This window comes from Falco naumanni, chromosome 4 (assembly GCF_017639655.2).
Source record: "Falco naumanni isolate bFalNau1 chromosome 4, bFalNau1.pat, whole genome shotgun sequence".
In the NCBI taxonomy this organism is placed as follows: domain Eukaryota; kingdom Metazoa; phylum Chordata; class Aves; order Falconiformes; family Falconidae; genus Falco; species Falco naumanni.
In genome coordinates, this window is record NC_054057.1 from 69,733,660 (window position 1) to 69,755,081 (window position 21,422).

The 21,422-nt window shown below is 39.4% G+C and overlaps 2 protein-coding genes and 1 long non-coding RNA gene across 6 annotated transcripts; 2 read left to right on the top strand and 1 right to left on the bottom strand.

Annotated features, from left to right (window-relative positions):
- The first annotated feature begins 62 nt into the window (after positions 1-62).
- On the top strand, positions 63-9,816 carry BFAR (bifunctional apoptosis regulator). 4 transcript variants are annotated; one of them, XM_040591665.1, is made up of 9 exons: positions 2,396-2,583; positions 2,678-2,727; positions 3,763-4,091; positions 4,929-5,130; positions 5,496-5,665; positions 6,356-6,500; positions 6,748-6,918; positions 7,444-7,646; positions 8,529-9,816. In XM_040591665.1, exons 3-9 carry the CDS (start codon positions 3,826-3,828, stop codon positions 8,719-8,721), a joined length of 1,350 nt encoding a protein of 449 aa, XP_040447599.1. In that variant the 5' UTR covers positions 2,396-2,583; positions 2,678-2,727; positions 3,763-3,825; the 3' UTR covers positions 8,722-9,816. The 4 variants fall into 4 exon arrangements, with proteins under 4 accessions (XP_040447601.1, XP_040447600.1, XP_040447599.1 ...); XM_040591667.1 differs by lacking the exons at positions 2,396-2,583; positions 2,678-2,727 and adding an exon at positions 63-128; XM_040591666.1 differs by lacking the exons at positions 2,396-2,583; positions 2,678-2,727 and adding an exon at positions 145-503.
- Positions 9,097-21,311, bottom strand: PLA2G10 (phospholipase A2 group X). The gene is made up of 4 exons (XM_040591668.1): positions 21,085-21,311; positions 16,531-16,696; positions 13,647-13,753; positions 9,097-11,082 (listed from the first exon to the last, which is right to left on the bottom strand). Exons 1-4 carry the CDS (start codon positions 21,152-21,154, stop codon positions 10,937-10,939), a joined length of 489 nt encoding a protein of 162 aa, XP_040447602.1. The 5' UTR covers positions 21,155-21,311; the 3' UTR covers positions 9,097-10,936.
- On the top strand, positions 16,703-18,807 carry LOC121087048. The gene is made up of 2 exons (XR_005827505.1): positions 16,703-17,484; positions 18,262-18,807. It is a non-coding gene; the product is annotated as an uncharacterized LOC121087048 (long non-coding RNA).
- Positions 21,312-21,422: the final 111 nt, after the last annotated feature.

Genomic DNA, 21,422 nt, shown 5'->3' on the forward strand with positions numbered 1-21,422 from the left:
GCCGGGTGGGGCGGCCGCCATTTTCTTCCGGGGTGGTGTCTGGTGGCGGGGTGGATGTCGGCGGCCTGAGCGCGGTCCCGGGGCCGCCGTGCGGCCGCGCCGGCGCCATTGTCGCTGCTGGAGGGGAGGTCGGGTTGCCTGTGTGTGTGCGTGCGTGCGCGCGCGGCAGGAGACCCGGTGCTGTAGCGGGCCGCTAGGCCTGGAAAGTGCCCCTCACCTGCCCGCCCCGTCACGTAACGGCGGGGTAGGGCAGCCCTGCCAGCCGCGGCTAGGCGGAAAAGCTGCAACGGGCCCGCCAGCGGCAGGCCTAAAACAGTTGTTTTCCTGTGGGATGTTTTTAAATGCCACAGATTTTGGAAAACACGGTATTTGCCTTTCAGATGGGAAAGGCTAAACTAGCACCAGCAAGGAAGAAGGGATGGGAATTTGCTGAGGAGACAACAGGAGGGTAGCAGGGCGCTACTGGAGATTATGCCTTAACGATGAAAAGCCCAGAGGAACTGGTAGGCTTGAAAGTATTATGAAAGAAGCATTTGTCTTCCTGTTAAAATGGTAAAAGTTTCACATGTCATTGCAGAATAACCATAAACAAAGCTCAAGGCCATGCATGATGTTGCCAGACCTGTGCGGTGGAAGGAAACACCTGGCACAGAAGGTATCTGCACAATAGCAGAAAGCAGTAGCTGTGGGCAAGGGCAGTATGCAGGTTCAAGAACAAGGCTTGAATATTCTGAGCCACCTTTTCACCTCACTTGTGCTAAGGTTAGATCTAGATGAACTTCCTCTGATCTAGAAGAGGTTTAGTACTTTCATGCTAGGGTAGTTTAAGGATTTGCCTATTAGGACTTCAAATATTAATTAAAGCTACAAATAAATATGAGCTGGTTGGTAGATCTTTTCATAAAATCAGCCTTGGAAGCTACGTTGTACAGATTTAACTGCTTGTCCGCACTTCTGTGCTACTGGTGGAGTTTTAATTTGACTAAAGCTGAAAACTGCTTTGGTATCCCATTATCATTCCTATGATCCCTGAACCATTTATAGCTAGAATTTTGTGTTTTAAAAAAATATCTTGAAACAGCATGTACACTTGAGCATAAATGCCTGTTTATTCCATGTCAGTAGGAAATTTGCCTAGCACCGTTAATGTATTACTTTAAAGAAAGCCAGAACTGGATCTTGTCACAAAATGGATCCGAGTGATAATACTGCAGTCTTGCTGGCGGAGCTCCACACGTGAGCAAAGAAGCAATAACTGTTAAGTAAAACAACTAAATATGGAAGTTTGGTATACAGATATTGGATCATTGCTCAAACAGTTGACAGACTTTTCAGTTAGGTGTTTTTCTTTCCAATAAGGAATTTGATTAGGGTAGCTCTAAAGCAAACAAAACCAGAGCTATGTATGTGTCAGCCCAATAATAATTGTCCTCTGCAGAGATCTGGATATGGGAGAGCAAACTATGAGAGACTATTATTTTCTTTATTGAAATAGGCTAATTAAAAAGTTAATTATTTTGTTTTGGTATCTCAAATGTCATTTGAACTGGACTTGTAGATTGTATCAAAGTGGAACAAGAACAAAATATAAGAAAACATCACTGTGTTATACAGTGAAAAATTAATCTCAACAGTTCTTTAAGAAAAGCACTTGATTTTCTTTGGACTCTAGTCAGAAAGAGATGCGGTAAGGGAACAGAGGCTGGTACAAATAATTGTGAATGTGTGTATACATAGCTGTACTCTCATGTGGTAGAAATAGTCTTTGTGTGAGCCAGTCTGGGGCAGTATGCGTTAGCATTACAGTCAAACTAGCATCTAAAAGTCGGGTTTACTTCTCAGATTAGACCTCTAGATCTTCACTTGCAAAATAAACCTTGAACGAAGTTTCTGTGAAGGAGGATTACCTGGGTGTGTAGACTTACGTTCAGCAAACATAGCTCATTTCTCACAAATATGGAAATGAGTGGATTAAGCAAAACGTGAGTGCAGTCGTGTTCCTGCCCGGTGGTTTTTAGAGCTTTGAATTACGACGCTTGAAGATAAAAGAGAAATGGGCTCCGCTCGAACAGACCGCGTCGCTGAGCTTGCTCTGCTTCTCAGCAGAAGGGAGACCAGCGGTGGCCCCTGCTAGAGCGCACCGCCCGTGCCGGAGCCCGCCGCAGGCCCCGGCAGCGCCGCTTGTCCCGCAGCCCGGGCGGGGGGAGGCGCCGGCAGCCGCGGCCGTGTCCCCCCCGCGCCCCCCGGCAGGCGGCGGGCAGAGCCGCGGCCGCTGCGCCACCCCCCGGCGGCCCTAGGGCCCGGCGCGTCCCGCGGGGGAGGCCGCGGCGGGCGGGGCGGCGCACGGCCCCGAGTCCTGCCTCCGCCAGCTGGGCCGGGGCCGGGACCGGCCGGGCCGCTGCGGAGCCTCGGCCTGTGCGTGCTGCCGGGCGCCGGCACGCTGCTGACACCGCCGCGGTGGGCCCGGCCTGGCGGGGCGGGGGAAGGGCTGTCACGGTGCGGCGGGCCCGAGCCGCCGGTGCCGGCGTTGTGGCAGCGGCGGGGGAGCAGCCTGAGGGGAAGGAGGCGGCAGGGGAGCGGCGAGTAGGCTTTCGGCTTTTGACCCTGCTCCCACCTGGGGCACAGAGTGGCGAAACATTTTTGCACCTGCGGAAATCCTGTTGCCTTTTTCTTCCAGGAAAACGAGAAGAATGTTGTTAGGGGCAAACCCTCGGGTTTAGTTGTCTTGTAAGTGATGTTTCAGGTTTGTCTTTTAAAGCGCCGACAGTCATTGCTTTGAATGCTTGTGAGCAGTCCTGGGGTCCTAGTTGCACTATTGCTTTGTATTTCTATACTGCTTGTATTTTTTTGTTAATAATTTTTTAGTCTTTACCCACTGGCATGCTCACCCCTTTGTGCTTGATCTGGATGGAAAGGTGGTAACTGAGTAGTAAACAGGAGCCACATGGTGGAGAGTGGAAGTGTATTTTGGTGTGGAGTCCTTGAGGAGAAAATTGTCTATGTTTTGATAGCATCTAACATATAAGTGTTAAGTGATCTGGATCAGTGTTTTTCTCGAGAAACTAGATACAGCCATCTGAGAGAATACGTTAGGAACATTAAGCAAAAAGGTTTATAGTTTTGTAAGCTTGGAACAATCTGAAACTCTTCTCAGAATTTGTGCATTTTCTGAAATACTAGCAAAGAGTAATTACCAGTGAAGTTAATACGGAGTTCAGTCCTTCCCTGATGGCAAGCAGATCAGTCCCTTATAATTCTGAAGCGGATGACTTTGTGGATCAAAATTAGGGTTTTTTTGTTCCCAGTATGGCTCCACAATGTCTAGCATTGAACTTTGTTTTATTCCATATTCTTGGAAAGAATAGTGACAAAAATTCAGTCATTACATTATACTGGTGTTTTATTTTTGTATTCTCTGATGATGCTTCTTTTGATTGGTGTGTTTTACTAAAATCTTGATTAAAGATACTGTCAAAAGTTACCTGAATCATAGTGGGTTTTTTGTTTCATGTGTTGCTTAACACAAGAAAAGAAAATATAGGGAGACTGAACTCAGCTGTTTACATCTAGAATCTGGCTCTGATTGTAGTTTGCAATGAATATGGTGTTGAAAAAATAGATCATGTTTCATTTTGGGGAGAGCTAAGTTAGTTTAAAACTATCCCAGTGACAAAAGAATTACAATAATAAACTATACTGCTTGCTATTCTGAACTTCTAAAGTAACTTTTTTCTTAACGAGGTTTATCTTGTTGCTTTGCAGAAGTAATGCCTTACCACGTTTGAGGATCTAAGAGCTTTCTGTTTGCCTAAGGCATAAAGGAAAATGGAAGAAGATGAGACATTACAAGGTGAAACAGAAAGGGCAAATGTTGAAACACGTGCTACTCCCAAGATGGGTCGGCAGATATCAGCTAGTGAGTTCCTTTGCCACTGCTGTTATGACATTCTGGTCGATCCCACCACCCTGAACTGTGGGCATAGTTTCTGTAGACATTGCCTAGCCTTGTGGTGGGTGTCATCCAAGAAGAATGAATGCCCCGAATGCAGAGAAAAATGGAAAGGATTCCCCAAAGTCAACATCCTCCTCAGGTGAGTGTACTATGCCGTTGTTGGATTTCTAAAATAAACACAATTAGTTGTCTGGTTTCTTGAGTTTGCTGCATACCTTCGTAGTTTATTGGTAATCTGAACTGTGGAGAGGACATTTAAATCCTGAAGTCCTTCATGTTCTGCACTTGTACTGAACTGTTCAAACACATTTTTCTACATGGAACTAAGGGGTGGGTTAATTGGCTTTATTTTGGGGTTGGGGGGGGTCCCTTTGAATGTTTGGGGGATGGAGAGGAGGGATCCTTTTTTAGTATTGAGACACTTGCATCTTTTAATACAGCTGGTTGTTTTCTAATAATTCCAGGTTAGAATGATCTTTGATAATTGTGTAATTAGTTCTGTAATAAGAATTATTTATAAGAAGAAATGTGATTTTATTGCAGAATGAAGCTGGAAATATCGATTTGCTGTCCTGAATTACCACAAGCTCTTGTAATACTTTTATCTTAGGTTAATAATATTTTAATAAATAGATGGTAGGATTGTTGGCAGGCTTTTATGTTGTCTTTTGCTTAGCATTTTTGAATAGTGAAAGCTTTCCAGTAGCACATACAATTCTAGTTTTATATAAGAAATAATTTAATTTTTCTTTATGTGATATTTTAACTTCTTCTATCTTTAGAAACTAAGGAGAATGTTGTTTGGAAGTAATTGATAGAAGTTTAACTTTACTAAATATTAATAACTACTGTTTTCTTGCTTTCAAATATGGCAGTCTTTAGTAGAGGCTGAAAAACAAAAATCCAAAAATTAGTCCCTTTTCTGAATGTTAAGCCTCAGTGATTACAGTACAGTGACAAATATTTTTCCCATTAGGGATGTTATTGAAAAGCTATTTTCTGATGCCATTGAACAAAGAAAAGAAGATATTCAACAAAACAGTGATGTAGCACGCAGCTTAGCAACCTTCCAAAAATACGGGAATGACCAGATCCCTACAGTTTCGAACACAGGAAGAATTAATCCTCGAGGAGGAGGGTTTTTCTCAGGCGTTCTAACAGCTTTAACTTGTGTAGCAGTAAGTTCTGTCTGGATGATTTTCCATATTTACTTCATTAAGAGTAAGCATGCAATCAAATATACTTAAAAATTACGTGCACATAAAAAAGGTCATCTGCACAGAAGAGACTTAAGCTGAGCAGACTAAATAAGGTAGCATTCAGAGTTGTCTGTCAGGAGCTACAATTGCAATATACAGCAAATGGAAGTTAGACAAATTGGGTAAAACTTCAAGATACTGTCTTAGAACCTGAATATTCTAGGATCTATAGAATGGAAGATTCTGTATGTCAAGTCCCTTAATGCCTGTTTATTTGCATCATTAATATATTTACTTTGCAGATAAAAGATTTTTTTTTCTTTTTTGTTTTAATCTACCTATAGGTAGTTCTACTTGGATATCACTGGAGTAGCAGAGAATTTGAAGAAGATCATCTTGTCCACAAGCCTGTTGCTAAATGGACTGCTGACGAAGTGATACTTTGGCTAGAGCAGTTGGGCCCGTGGGCTTCCCATTATAAAGAAAGATTTTTACTGGAGAAAGTGAATGGAAGGTGAGAGACCTCATTATCAGGAACAGCTGTCATGTAATTGGGCTACTTGATAGCTTTCATTAGGGACACTATATTGTGAAATGACTGTACTTTATTCCATAGATTGTGGGAATACTCTGTTGGTGTATCACAATGAAATTCAGGAGAAGTTTTAACACTTGTAGTTGTAAACTTTAGTAGTAGATACTAAACAAGCTAACTGAAAATTTTCTAATAACTTTTTAAAATGCTGACAATGCAGACTGAAATTACATTGAAAGTAAAATTCTACTGATGTATGATCCAGCCCTCCCACGTTTTATTTCTTGTGAAAATATGTATGTACTATATGCATTGTTGCATTCCACCCAAGAGCTTTAGGTCTGATTTCAGGAGACCAGCTAGATCTATTAAGTACTAAAGAACTGTGTTCAATAATAGCCAACAGGCTGATAAATGTGCATGCTGAAAGCAGGCAAGAGAAAACTTGACGAGTATTTAAAACCCAGGCTCTGAGATGCAGTTGATTCAGAACATTCAAATGTAATTATGATCTTTTAAGGTCCCTTCTAACCCAAACCATTCTGATTTTATAATCCAAAAGATGGTAACTTCTATCAGTAATTGCTTCAGTGTGTATTGCTAATTTGTTAGTCCTAGCGTTTGGGTGAAGAGGCACTGTTTACTTTCTGAATTCTTGTGCTTTTGTAGACTCCTCCTAACATTGACTGAGGATGATTTCATGAAAGAGCCTTACAGTATAGAGAACAGTAACCATAGAAAAGCTATTATGGCAGAACTGGAATGTGTGAAAACTTTAGGTGTTAAACCACCACAGAACCTTTGGGAATATAAGGTAAATTTTATATAAAGTCTATCATGTATATTAAGTATTTTTGAAATAACATCTTTAAAAGAAAACTCTCTTAAAGCCAGAATGAGTATTAAGGTAGTATCTCTTATAAACAATACTCAGTTTAATGAACTGTTGTATTTGGAAAAGAATCCTTTGAAGAATGATTGCCAGAAAAATCTAGGAACTGCCATGTCCCTTTCATTTTATTTTTTCTTTTTTTGAACCTTGATAATTTGATACCTTTCAGGCGGTAAATCCAGGAAAATCACTCTTTCTTCTGTATGCACTGAAGGGTTCTCCAAGACTCAGTATGTTATACCTATATTTGTTTGATTATGCAGAAGCTTTCCTACCTTTCATCCATACTATCTGTCCTACGCAAGAAGACAAGTATGAAGATACTGTCACAAAACTACTAGTAAGTGCTCAAAACATGAAATATGTTACTTGCTTTAGTAACAAGCATTTTTAAGACTAGCAGCATAAAAACACATGATGTAATTATTCACCATTTCATCTCTTTACAATGCAACTCTCAAAAAAAAAAAAAGTACTACAAAGTAAGTAGTTCCTTGATTTTTATTATATGTAATCACTGGTGTTAGTGACCATTACCTTTAATAAGATTGATTTAAGTTTTTTAAGACTTTAAATCTGCAAAACTAATTTTTTTTCACATTTGCGTGACTATAGGAAGGCTGTCCACCCAAAATACCTGTATTTTAACAAATGGCATTATAAGGTCTGGCTGGCTGTGATGTTTTATTCTAATTTATGGAAATTACTGTGTTATAGTATTATCTACCAGAAAGTAGAGTAAGGATATATTACTGTTTTCAGTGTTTGAAAAAAACAATTTTTCAATAAAAAAGTAGTGGAAATAAGCCAGTATTGTGTTTGTTAATAGGAAATTGGTTAACAGTCTTTTTATCATAATTTACAGGACCTTAAAGATCCTTCTTGGAAACAGTGGAGAGAATTCATTGTAAAGTATTTCTTTTTGCCATACCAGTTGATAGCTGAATTTGCTTGGGATTGGCTGGATGTGCACTACTGGACATCAAGATTTATAATTGTAAATGCCATGTTGCTTTCTGTTCTGGAGTTATTCTCCTTTTGGAGGCTCTGGTCAAGAAGAGAATTGAAGTAAGTCTTACTGAGCTTGTTGAAGAGTGTAGGAAGTACACAGCCTTATAAATAGAAAGTAATGGTCTTACAATTTCACAGTTGCTTACTGAAGTTTTGGTGTCTAACAACAACTCTGAGGTCAATAGTGTGAATCTGAATTCGCACATATAATGGTACTCACTCTTGAATATCTTTGTTTCTTTGAATACTTCAAAGGGTTTCTCACAGCTGGTTTTACTGACCAGATGTAGCAAACGCAGTAATGGTAATCATGTTCTTAACCATTGAGTAAATATTAACTCTTACCTTGAGAATTGCGTTTTATGGTAACTGGTATTATCTGTCAGCTGAGAACTAAATACATAATAATTTTGTCATGTGATGCTTATGATATAGCTATTAAAGAATGACTCTTCAGGATCATAAATAAGTTCGGTTACACTGGTATTATTTCTGATAGGTCATAAAAATTAGATTTCAGTTACTGCTTTAGCCTTTAGTCAAGCATATTGTTTCCTAATTGCTGTGATCTTTTATTTATGGGTTTTAGACCTTGCATAGGAGATGTTCTTGTTTTGGTGTATACTGGGTTTTCCCTTTCTCTGCCAGCAGCTAGGGGGCAGAACGTGTTCAAAAGAGAACGGTGTGCATGACAAATCTGGAATTTGGCCACTTTAATTTGCTGTGCTTTGTGGTCTGAATAAATTGATTTAATGCTTCCTCATATAAAATCTAGTATTACTATATTTTAAGAAGTTTTTTCTGGAGTGTAAAATGATGTTTTACAGGTACCTGAGTAAGGGCTAAATAATTTGAGGCTGCAGCACATATTAGCTTTTCTTAGAATGGGTAAAAACAAAACAGAAATTTCCTCTAAGCCTCTCCCTTTCCTTTTCACAGGACTATTCCTCACAGAATGTGGAGACATTTCTGGAAAGTCTCAACGCAGGGTCTTTTTATTGCCATCTTTTGGCCTTTTATTCCTCAGTTTGTCTGCAATTGTTTGTTTTACTGGGCCTTGTACTTTAACCCAATTATAAACATTGATCTTGTGGTTAAAGAAGTAAGGCGTCTGGAGACACAAGTGCAGTGACTGGCATTGGAACTTTGGAGCTGTTTAGCTTCTAAAGATGGACACTTGAAATAAATACTGCTTTTCTTCTTAATATATGTGGCAGTGAAAGTGGTGGATTATGTTAACTTAAGCATACAAAAAAGCCTTAAGGTAAGTTACTGTTAAACCAGCTGATTCTAGATTCGAGGGTGGGCTTTTATTATCTGAAAGGAATTTTCTATTGAAAAAAATCCAGAAAAATTACAGTTCAGATTTAGCTATGTAAAACTTACGCAGTCGTGTCACCCTATTTTTGATCAAACTTCTCTATTATGTCTTGACCATTCTGGTTATTTTCAAGCCTGCCTTAAAATCAGTGTCTTCTGAAGAGCTACAATGATTGTTTGGGTTTTGGTTTGGTTTTTTTTTTAACTTAGCATTTCATACCGAGCCTGCCTTAAAATTAGTGTCTTCTGAAGAGCTACAATGATTTTTTTTAATTTATTTTTTTTTTAACTTAGCATTTCATACCAGGAATGTATTCCTCAGCTTAAGTTTGCCAAAGGAAGGCTCTTATTGGATAGGATGATACTGAAAGTACTTCAGTGTTTTCAGTCTGCTTTACATACAAAGTTGTGACTGTCAAATACACAGTCTGACAGTAGAGTTTGTTCTAAAATTCCTGCTGTTGAAGGCAAAGACTGCTTGAGTTTTCTTGTCATGTGGAAAATGTGGTGATTGCCATTGAAAAACATTTTTTTCAGATCAGTTAGACTTCATCAATAGTTTCTTTAATGCTCTCTTCTTGAAGTCTGTTGCTAATTCTTAAATTCAGGATTATCTCTTAAAAAGGGTTATTTTGGAAACGCGACCTGACACTGTAATTACATCTTACTGCAATATAATACCTGTATCTAGACTTGCGCAAGAATATTGACTGTAAAGTTTTGCGTAAACAGGATTGCTGTTTGTTAGTGTACGTTTTTTGACAAAGCAAAAGTTAGATTTTTTCCAAGAGCTTTGTCCCCTTGCATTCTACATTGTTTTGCTTTTTTTTTATTTGTATCATTATTATGAACTTTAAATTTGCCTATGAACCTTTCTAAAAATTAAAGATCTCTTTTGAAATCTTCATCCTTCCTAGAAGTGGGATTTGGTTTGTTGTTTGGGTTTTTTTTTTATATTGAACTGCCTGTCATTAGCTTTGAGTTGTGCAGACTTGTTTTGTAGCGCTGCCATCTTTAAGTTGAGGTGGGTGAAAGTAGAGTAAAACACTTCTGGTTCTTAAAACTGTTAAAATTAGCAGTTACGAAAAAGTGTATTACTCAGCAATTTCTGTTACTGACTTCTCTTCCTACAAGGTTTCAAAAAACTATGAAGTGACCCTAGCTAAAACCATCCTTGCACCTTTATCAGGTATATACACTTCTGAACTCTGCGGACTGATACTGTCCAAGATCAAACACTTAGGCGAAAGGCATTTGGCCCCAGTGACTGCTACTTTTCTCATGTATTTGTCTTGGTGATGGTTTGCATTTGCACTTTTAAAACTGACTCTTAAGTTTTAAGGGTAGAACTTCTCCCTGTGCCCACAGGAAACTCAGGGTGTACATAGAGTAAGGAGTTTGAGCCGTGTCAAACGAACAACTTCTTAGAAAACTGTATTTAAAAAGTAAATACTAGAAAAAAAAAATTACACATTTTTTAATACCTGGTAGGACTACTTAAGGTGAATGATATACAAAGCTAAATTAGGCTTCATAATAAGTGTTTAATATAGATGAGAGGGTTATTTGTTGCTGACACTGTCACTTTATGCATTTTTTCCGATCGCTTCAAAGTTAACAAATGTTAAGGTAAATGTTAGTGGAAAGGTTTGATTTGTATGTTATAGCCAGTGGAGGGGGGATGAAAAGTTGACAGTGAATGATATTATGGATGTGAAAAATCTGTGACTGAATATAAACAAAATTAATTTTAAGTGAGTCGCTCCTTAAGCTGACAAACTTGAATTGCTATTTAGTCAATACAAGCTTACGTAGAAGTAACAAACTTGCTTTTAGTCCACGGTAGAAGGTAAGAAAGACAATAAATGTTTACTTTGGCCCTTCTGGGATGTGGAGAAGCTAAGGTAGCAGGAAGGAAGACCGAGAAAGGGGAAAATCATTTGTTGTCTCTGTAGCCACAACAGCAAAAAAAAGTCATTCTAGATTTAAATACATACAGAGTTTTCATAAAGACAGATGTTGTGTATCTAATACCTACACAAAGGCTGAATCTCACCACACATAAAGTCTGGCCACAAAAGGTATTTTGTATGATAGGGAGCTTTAGAAAAACATTTGGCAGCTTCGCGGTCACATTCACATGCCATTTTTTGACATTTGTCTTCTAGTGATTCTGAAAGAAAACACAGTAAACTTTTTATGTTAGTTTGAAGTAATTAAAAATACCAAATGGAATACCAAGAATTGCTACCTTATTTCCATATTTGCCATATAAATGGCTCTTAGGGTTCAAATGCAATAGCAATTGTACTGAGCTTTAGTAAGACTTGCAGTTATTTTGTGTTCTTTAGACAGAGCTCCATGCTAGGACATCTCAGTGACAGGGAATATACAAGCATGGTTTGGTTTAGTGACAGTTGATAATCAGTGGAACTATCTTGGCAGGTGAAAAGACAATAATTGGAAAAAGACTTAAATACTCTTCTTAGTGTTCTTTAATAAAGGAATTTTGATTCCTCTTTAGAAAGCGGTCTCTAATCATCCCTGCCCACCCTATTGCTCTAGTGAAACTTGAGTTTGGGAAGATATTTTCCATTTCATCCATGTTTTAATCTACTAAAGGACATAGCATTAAAATTATATATGTGAAATAAGGGATGTAAAGATGTTCCATGTTCAGCTTAAATTGCCCACCATTTTTTATTTAGGCATTCAGTAAGAAGTTAGGTAAAGTGTGTTTTAAGTACGATAAAATCCTTGTCTGGCCATATTTGGTTTTTTAATTGTAGTTTTGTAACTTAACAGATTTCTTGGCATGAACATTTCTTCTTGGCACGAACATTTAGTTCTACAGCAGCGTATTTCGGTTTTATTGTGCCAACCCAGAAACGTGTGTTTTTTCTCTCCGCGACTGTCTGTAAACTAAAGAATCCTTGATTATATTTTGTCTGAGTACTTATCATTTTGAAAGCTTAGATGAATCTCTGCTTGAGAGTTGTCTAGGAGCAGAGTAAGTGTTCAGTTTTGTGAATGAATGAAAATTCTGCTATGAAATGGAAGTGTTCTTAATGTATATATGTTGACACTGCAACTAGCTACCCTGAGAACTACTTAATAGTGTCAGTAGCATAAACAACATGACAGGATTAAAAAAAACAACCCCAAACCGAAACCAAGAACTATTCCTTCTTTTATTATTGCCCAAAAAATAATTTTCCCCATGGAACATCAGGGACATTTTTTTCAGCTTTCTTGATGACATCCTACTTATTATTACAATACTTAAAAATATTCTCAGTTTCTGGACTAGAACAGGAGCAGAACCTTTACAGCCAAATATAGGTGGACTGTAACTTGGTAGTTCGACAGTTTGAGAGAAGATGCTTAGTACTTCTGGAGCATAGAAAATTAGCAAGTAGAGAGTCTGCATGAAGTGGACACTTGGGCAAAGATAAGGTTGAATGAAAAGGAGGAAAGGAAATGGTGTCAAAAACTTTAATTTCAGGTTAGGCAAATTCTAAATTGAGTTACAGAATGAGATGGTTTTGTGCTTTCTCTGAATGGCCTACTGTGTTGCCTTTAAACTATGGTAGTCAGAAACTCAGACTTGTAAACAAGTTTGTGTAAGGGTCTGCATTTTAGTGGTGCAATTAACCACCAATTCTCAAGCTGATTCGCATTCTAGGTAGTAGCATAAAATTACATGCAAAGTAACTGACCTAGCACCTGATTTAAAAATAAAACAAAAAAACGCAAACAGTGCACAAAACAAACAAAAAAACCAAACCCCAGCCAAACAAAAAAACCCCAAAACTTAGCAAGAAGAAAAATAAACTTGCAAATTTTGGGGGCTTGTTAGAAGTTTCAGTTTCAGAAAGTTTTTGAAGTGAATTGGAAACTTTGGGAGTTGTGAACAAATAATGTAAAAGAAATGCTGCATTTTCCTGTTGAACATTTTTTGTTTGTTTCTTTGAGACCTCTTTGTCTTTCTCTTTTATACTACAGCATGGCAAGTATATTACATTAATATTTCAGAGCAATCGAACAAAATTTATCAGGATGTGGTCAGCCATTTATTGCAACTTGTACACCAATTATGTAAATATTTTCAAATTAACGTTTTATGGCTTGTGGACATGTTACTTCCATAAATAAACATACTCATCAAATACTTTATTACCTCAGTGCTTGACATTGTATTTGTGAATTCATTCATAAATTGCAGCCACTAGCAGTGGGCTGTGCAAACGATCAGTGATAAGTATGCCAAAAGCTTGTCCATCCTAAACCTATAAATGGTGTGAAATATTTTCTGCTAAGTATAAAAAGGATCCTTTTTAAACAGTTGTAATTTTCTCGCCTCCCGTTTGTAGTTGCTCTCCAGTTTGAGACCTCTAGGGAGTAGCATAACGTGGGTTCCTCAACACATGTAAATGCTGAGTAAAAAGTGTGTGTGTGTTCTGAAAGGGTAAGAAACTTGTAGATCAGAATTTTGTTTGCTTATGTATGTCAGTAGGTCAGGAAACTACTCGGTTGGCATAGCTGTGCTTTCTGGAGGCACAGCGTACCCTAGCAAAGAAGTCACAAAAGGAAGGATGGTAAAATAAGAATTTTACAGTTAATTAAGAAAATGTCTATGAGGTCAATGAGACAATCAGTAGAAGTAAAAAAAAAAACCCAAACCACCAAAAAACAAAAACCACCACCAAAACAGCGCAACTGGAACTGTTCACTCACCACACACAGCAGCATTGTCTTCACATTCCCAGTTGTAACTTTCTGTCTTTGGATGACACCCTGCTTGTTCTGCCTTACCATAGCAGCAGTCATGGTTAAAGCAGCACCTAAGAGTAACAGAAATGGGCTTGCCTTAATTCATGCTGCGGTGATTTATGGTCACGTAATCTGGATGGTTTTTATCAGCATGTTTCTACAGGCTGTGAAATAGAAAGTCAGCATACATGAATGTACAAACAGTTGCCTGAACCAAAACAGGGTAATGGTTTAATAGATCACCCGGGAAAAAATTACTACTCTTTCATGTAATCAGTGCTGAGGAAAATGTCTGATACACGTTGATCTAGTTGAACTTCCTCACAAATAAATATAAAAGGAATCTTCAAAGCATTCTCAGTTTTAAACACAATAAACTTTCATGTGGGTATGCCTCTCCTAGCCCCTTCCAAGAGAAAGATCAAATGACACCATATTCTGTCAGATAATGAATTATGTCCTTTTCTGCCAGTTACTGATGCTATTGTAATGGTTACTGACAGGGAGGGGACAAGAAAATTTGTTCAGCCATAGCACGCCATCATAAATGTCACGTTACAACAAAGTCCTAACATGGTGGCAAAAAAGCTGAAAGCAGGAGAAATGTTCAGTAATGAATAGGCACGGGTGCTGTTTAGTGCCATAATATAACTAAACATCTTCGCTCGGTATCATGAGAAAATTTGGAAAATTGCCCAAAATGATGATTTCAATATTGTTCTTGTCATAACGGGGACAACAAATTCATAGGCTTTCTATCACATTGTGGAACTGAACACTACAGTGTTCATTAATGGTGTATTTTAATGCTTAAGAGTTATTCTTCTGGTGTAGAGTCATGGCAAGCCTAGAATAGCAAGTAGGGGGGAGGTAACAAGGACCTGAAATTAGACAGCTTGTATGTTTTTGCTGCAAACTAACTTTCCTTATTGACTTGGTGGGAGAATAGGGTTGTATCCATGAGCTTTTTGCATTCAGTCATTGGGTTTCTTCCTGGTAGCCTAAAACCATCATATTACAATAGGCACATGATGTTTAGATGGTGTTTAGATTGCCTGAGGATTTTGTGTCTGCAATAGAAAAAGTTAATGCTGTGAGCTCTCACTTGCAATTACTGGTTTTTTTCTACACTTATTAAGTAATTACTCGGTAATTCCACTCAAATCGCCACTTAAAGATTGTGCAGTACATAACAGTTGAACAACACATACCTGTGAAGTAGCTCAATACATCCATTTAATACACAGAAATTAAAACAAAACAAAAATATTAATGAGTCTTTGTAGCAGTGCTGAAGTAAATAAACTAGGAAATGCAGCTTCTTTTGCCATAGTGCTGTCCATCTTCACGTGTTTACAAAAATTGTCATCATTACCTTTAGTCCTCTTTTAAGTGTTTTAAATAAAAATAGATGCTTAAGAATTTTGTGTTGTATCTTATGAAAGCAATATGTGACTGTGTCTTCCAAAGTTTATAAGCGGCAGGCAAAAATGTAAATTGCAATAACTTTTATTTGAATAACTCCATTACAGATGGTGTTAATTCAGATTAAGTATTTCTGTATTTTCAATTATTTAAGTTTTCAGGCATAATTCTGAATGTAAACAACCCACAATGTAGCTCAAAACTTAAGAAATCAAACTTGGTAAGAATTTTTGTCTCTACATTCAGTTGGAGCAATTCTTGATTCTGTTCAAATGCAGCAGAGTAAGTATACTCGCTTCTGGCTTGTTCTTAACATTCTGTAGCTCTTAAAACCCAGACCACAAATAGCTAACCATGTTTTGTGAAGAAGCTTCTTGCTACTGTGGACTTTCAAAAGTGAAAAAAATGGCCTACAACGAAAGACTGTCAAACTGCAGGTTCTCCATCATTATCTTTAGGTATACAGATGACCAGAAGTAATAATAGTCCCTTCTTTTTGTATGTGTATCCAGTCATTAAGTCGCAACTACATTATACCAAATTGTCTTCAGAATAACAGATTACTTGGCCAAAAACTTGAAATATGTAGGCAAAGTTTCTAGAAGTTTTAGGTCTATTCGTGACTAGTATCTTCAGGAAAGGAAAAATTAAAAAATCAGATTTCAACTTTCTATATATTCTACCTTAAATGTGAGTATCAGACATATGCTTTCCTTTTAATTTACAATATATCTGTCTGGTAAGTTAGAACTTGAGATGTCACATATGGTGGGGAAATGCATCATTATAATGATAAACTTGAAAATATAAAACTTTTATTTAACTACTGTAACCAGAAAATCATCTTCCTGGCAGCTAATGTTCAATTATAAATTAAATTTACAATAGTCTATATGCTGAAGTTTAGTACTAAATATAAAGGTCTGGGTTTACAATTATTTTAGTAACAATTCATAATTCTCTTTATTCAAACATTTTAATAGGTTGAATTTTGCATAATTTTCTATGTATTATTTTGAATACTAATACAATGGGATGTATGGTAGTAGAATAAAAAGATTTTTTGAATTGTGATTTTATTTTTTAAATTTTTACTTTTATGGATTGCTTGACTGTTTGAGCTTTAAAGCTTCTCCAAGAAGACTTTAGATCTTCAGCTTTTGGCCGAACAGCAAGAGCAAAGAAGCTCAGCTGGACTGTGAATCCAGTATTAGTGCAATGAGAGTTTGAGTTAAAGGCAAGTAAGACTCATGTAGATCTACGGTAACGCAATTTAAATGCTTCAGAGTTTCTTAGCAGTCTGAGGTGTTTAAACTCAGTTCCCTTACTGATGTTAAATAGGCCTAATTCGTATTTTTGTCCTTTTACTCTGTCATCTGCATACATTCAGCACTTAATCACTCAGATAAACAGTTATGCTTACCAGTCTACTCTGTCCTTGGGCCATCCTCTTCCTCCCAGACCACAGTAGCATCCATAGCGTAGGTAGGCAAAAGGAGATCGTCCTGTAGTACATCTAATGGCTCCAGCTAATTCAAGAAGTCCTCTTCGATTTCTAAAATGGGCTTCCCCAAAAGCGCCTTTATAGACTGTGGAAGAAGACCTTTATTTTTTTATTGAATCAAACATGCAGATATAAAATAATATGTTTTTAAAAAAACTTTGATAATGAATGTCAGTACTTGAAAATAACAGTTTTCTTTTTTTTCCTCTTTTTTTTTTTCTTTGGGGCCGCACTGCTTGACCTAGTCCCTTTTTACCCCCATGTGTAGTGAACAGCATGCTGAATAACTGCAGTGGTTTCCTCCCAGCAAGGCAGCATACAGTGGCAGACCTCAGTCATTTCCAGTCTTGAAACTGGCAAGAGCTAGCATGTGTTCTGCAGTCTGGGTCCACTAACCTGCTAAAATTAGATGCCCTAACCATTGCAGTATTTTTTCCTTATCATAACATGCAATTTTGCCCTTGTTATTTTGTAGAATGTAATGCTTTACATTTGAACAAGCATGTCCTCTATGATGGGGTTCTGGTTTTCCTCCTTTTTAGACGAGCCAAATAACTGGCGGGGGTGGCAGGGTGGATGTATAGCAGGGAAATGGGCAGGTGCTTGGAGTAATTCCCGTTGCTTATGTTTTCCTGTTTCATTTTGTTTGAGTTTTGTTGTTGTTTAAGGGATTCTCACCATTATTTCCCCAGAATTAGACTGTATTTAGGAGCTTTATTTTAACCATCCTGTGTCAGTACTAAAACAGTAGGTCCAGAGCAGCAGATAAATGTTGAGACACCAGATGACTTTTTTGGGGGGTTTCATGTCGTCCTGCAGGCTGAGCTAACGGATTGAAGACCCTTAATAGTAATGGACAGCGCAGGCTCCAAGGTAATTGCAGCAGTTTTGAAGAAGCTGGATGAGTACAAAACAAATTAGTGGAAAGCTGCTGATTAGAGTTGTCTTACTAATTAGACTAATGATTTCTTTTGGTATAAGGAGAACAGTTTATAAACCTTAACTCCCAGTACTAGATACAGATTGGGGAAGACATGAAGATTTAATAACTGATAATACCTGTGGGAGAGACAGACAGCAGAAAAAATATTTATAGACTTTATCATTGTTTTGATATTTGTTTACTACAGAATAACTATATGATTATACAGTTTGTATATAATCTGTGCAATCATGTAATCTATTATAATAGACTGATAGAATAATCTATTATGATAGATTATATGATTAACTGTAATGAGATAATGGAAGATCTGCCAGAAAAATATTGTTCCCAGCACAGCTGAGTAACTTGAACTATGTGGGATGCTGGTGACCTCCAGCACTCATAATTTCATGAAACAAAGGGATTTAAACACCTCATGAAATCATCTCATTAAGAAATAAAATTGGTAGTATGTGAGAATGGTTAAAAAAAAAAACGCTTTAGATTGCATTTATTTTAATTTCATTGCTTTATAATAGGTATGAAAAAAATAAAACCCACATTCTTTTGATATCTAGAGGTCACAGGAAATAAGTACAAGTGTACAAAAATAATTTACAGTTACGCAGTTTGAGTCTAGTCTTGTTATTTTAATATAGTCTAGAGTCTAGTCTTGGCTTTTAATATTCTTGTAATATTTAATTCCAGTTTTTATTGCATAACAGGAATTGGAACTTTGTCAAAAGTTTAAGCTATTGTCACTCTTGAAAGGAAACTTTGAAGACAGATACTTGGGAGAGGAAAAAACCAAGAGGATAGCTCATCAGGAAACTCGGAACTGGATGTGATGTAGCTGCTTTAAAAGTAAAGGTTGAAGGGAAACTAAAACCGTACCAATCCTAAGGCTGCTTCAGACACCAAGAAATAGCAGAGGGGAAAAGAAAAAAAAAAAACCACACAAATCTATGCAGCAGTTGTCTTTGTGATGGTGATGACTAAGCCAGAGAGATCAAAAGCCGTGAGGTGGTTTTCTGAAGACTGAAACTGAGTGAACAGTAAAGACAGCCTGAGAGAAAGTAAGCAATCACATTGTGTTGGTGTTATGCTTCATTCTAAGACTGTAATTCCTGTTGCCCAAATTGGAGCCCTGCCATGTTTGCAGAGTTTGAACTTCATCACGCTGTCTTGTTTTGCTGCCTGTGTGAGCTCTTAAGAGTTCAGATTGTGTTAAATGCTGTACATTGTTATGTCTTTGAAAGATATTTTCCACTATGCCTTCCTACTCTTTTTTTCCCCTTAGTTTTCTGAATAGCTTGCTATTTAAAAACCCGGTCCCTTACATTTCCATATGCGTAGAGGAAAAAATCATTTTAGAAACACGATTTTTTTGTGAGAGGTCACAGGTCCCATAACACTTTACTCTTTGCAGTGGGCACAATGCAAACATAATAATTATTTCTAGAGATTTATTTTTGAGATGCATAGGTTTGCATGATTATAATACATAACTACATTAATCATTAGCATCTAATACAGTCTATGATGTTTTGTTGGTTTTCAAAGAAATGTTAAGCCATTCTTTCAGAAACTGAGGCTTCAGAAACATTTTTAGATGTTAAATACATGTAAGATTTCCTATACTGCTATTTTCGTTGTACAGTTATGGTGCTCTTGTAGTTCAGAACTTGAAACTTGGGAATAAGCAGACTTTCTGATGTATCTCCAAGATCTGGCCAGAAGTGGAAACATTTGAACTGTATGCTTTATAGAAGTTTCTTTTTTTCCTTAGATTCCCCCCCCCCCCCGCCTCATTTCATAAGCCATCAGGAATGGCCTTTTTTGCTAGATCTTGTTGCCCAGGCTACTGATGCGCTTACCTCTACAAACTGTGGTCACATATGAATTTTTTGAAAGGATCAATTTGCCTGTTTTGATACTGTGGACCAAGCATTGAGAAACAGGTAAATTACATTGCCTTTCTACCTCACTGCCTACAGAATGGGTGACTGTGATGTCTGACTCAGAGCTATCGGACCAAAGCCAGGCTCTCTGTAACGATCACTCTAGGCTGGCAGCAGCAGTGAGTCTCCCACTACTCTCCTTAACGTTCTTGCTGAGGTTTGTGCCGTGCAAATGGTGAAGTCTGGAGGATGATCAAAATGCAGAAGGAATAATAGGGGCATGCTGAGGTCAGGAAGTAGAACTGGGGCAGTAAGCTTGGTGGGGACCTTAAGTTGGCCCCATTATGCAAGCACCTTGCCTTATGGTCTGTAATTATGGGATTGCCTCCCCGCTGCCCACCCCCCCCACCCCCCCCGCGACCCTGCGTCATTCTATGCACAGATCTGTTACAAGAATGAATAAAGACTCATGTCCTTCCTTTTTGGAAGATTCGGTTTGGTGAATTTTCAGGCTGTGCAGGAATGTGTAAAAAAAAGTGCAAGATCACAAATGAGAATCTCTTAATTAAAAGGCAGCTGAATGCTGATCTGAAAAACTGGATTTTATCCTCACAGCAGTCACAAAGGTTCAGTATGAGGTTAGTTTAATCACTTTAAAACGATGCCTATCCATGTTTACTAGTAGTGTGCTCGTAGCCTGCTGGATATCCTGGGTTGGAGTACTGAGATACTGTAATAGCCAGCGACAGCCAGGCTTTGTATAGTTGGAAGTTCCAGATAATTTAAGTAGTGGTAGGTAAAAATCGAGTTCTAACATGTCACCACAGGAACCTAAAAGTAGTGGATGCTTTTTTTGTCAGCCCACTTACCTATCTGACAAAGAGGGATGATGATACAGTTTGACATAAGTGTGAAAGAAATGAGTATGTTCAGATCCTAAACTGATGAATAGTTAAAAAAAACTGTGAGGAAATGCACTGCAGATCATTACAACTGGTCTTTAATACTGCTTAATAAATAGGACCTAGGAGACAAAGGAATACTTGCAAAGTGAGCAGTCAGCTATGCTCAGGTATGAGGCAGGGGTCCTTTAATTACGTTCTCGCCCCGTAACTTATTCATAAAGCCTGACTCATTCTTTCAGCACAAGACGGTTGTGATGTTGCAGGCCCCGTGGGGCTCCCGGCTGGGGGCTCCCCGCTGGGGGTCCCCGCAGCCCTCGCGCCGGGGAACTGTTGAGCACCCGGCAGCAGAGTGCGGGTGGGTGACTTGGCTTTGTCCGAAGCTGGTTATCACAGTGCGATCTGCAGCCTGATGCTACATACCGAGCTTTTAAACACATTTTGCACGTTACTGGTGAGCTTTAAAAAAGTAGCGGGAGAGCCTCCGGCGCACCGCCGTGCTGCACGTGTCGGCGGGCGGGCGGCCCCGGCTGCACCCCGGCTGTGCCCGGCGCTCCGCGCGGGAAGGCGCTTGCTCGCCGCCACCGCTTCTCCGAGCGCCCTTCTCCCCCCCGCCGCCCGCCGCGGGCGCAGCCGAGCCCCGTCCCGCCCTGGGAAGGGCGAGCGGCCCCGGCAGCCGCAGCCCCGGGGCGCCCCGCGAGGCCCGGGCTGAGCCCGGCGCGCCGCCCGCCGCGGCTGTACTCACCGGCCGGCAGCAGCAGCAGCAGCAGCAGCGGCGGCGGCGGCAGGGGCAGAGGCGGGCGGCGGGGTCCCATGGGCGGCGCGGCGCGGTTCGGGGGTCCCACGACGGCGAACGCGGGTGCGGGCAGCCGCGCCTGGCTGCGGGAGCGCCGCGTGCCGGTGTGGGGCAAGGCCGCCGCGCGCCGGCTATAAGAGGCCGCGCGGGCCGGGCCGGGTCCCGCTGCGGGGCGCGCGGCGCTGGCGGCGGGGAGGAGCCGCGTGGGCACCCGCACTCCGAGCGGGCCGAACTTCACCTCCCGATCGCTGCTCTTCTTGGAGGCCTAAAGAACGAGCCGCTCTTCA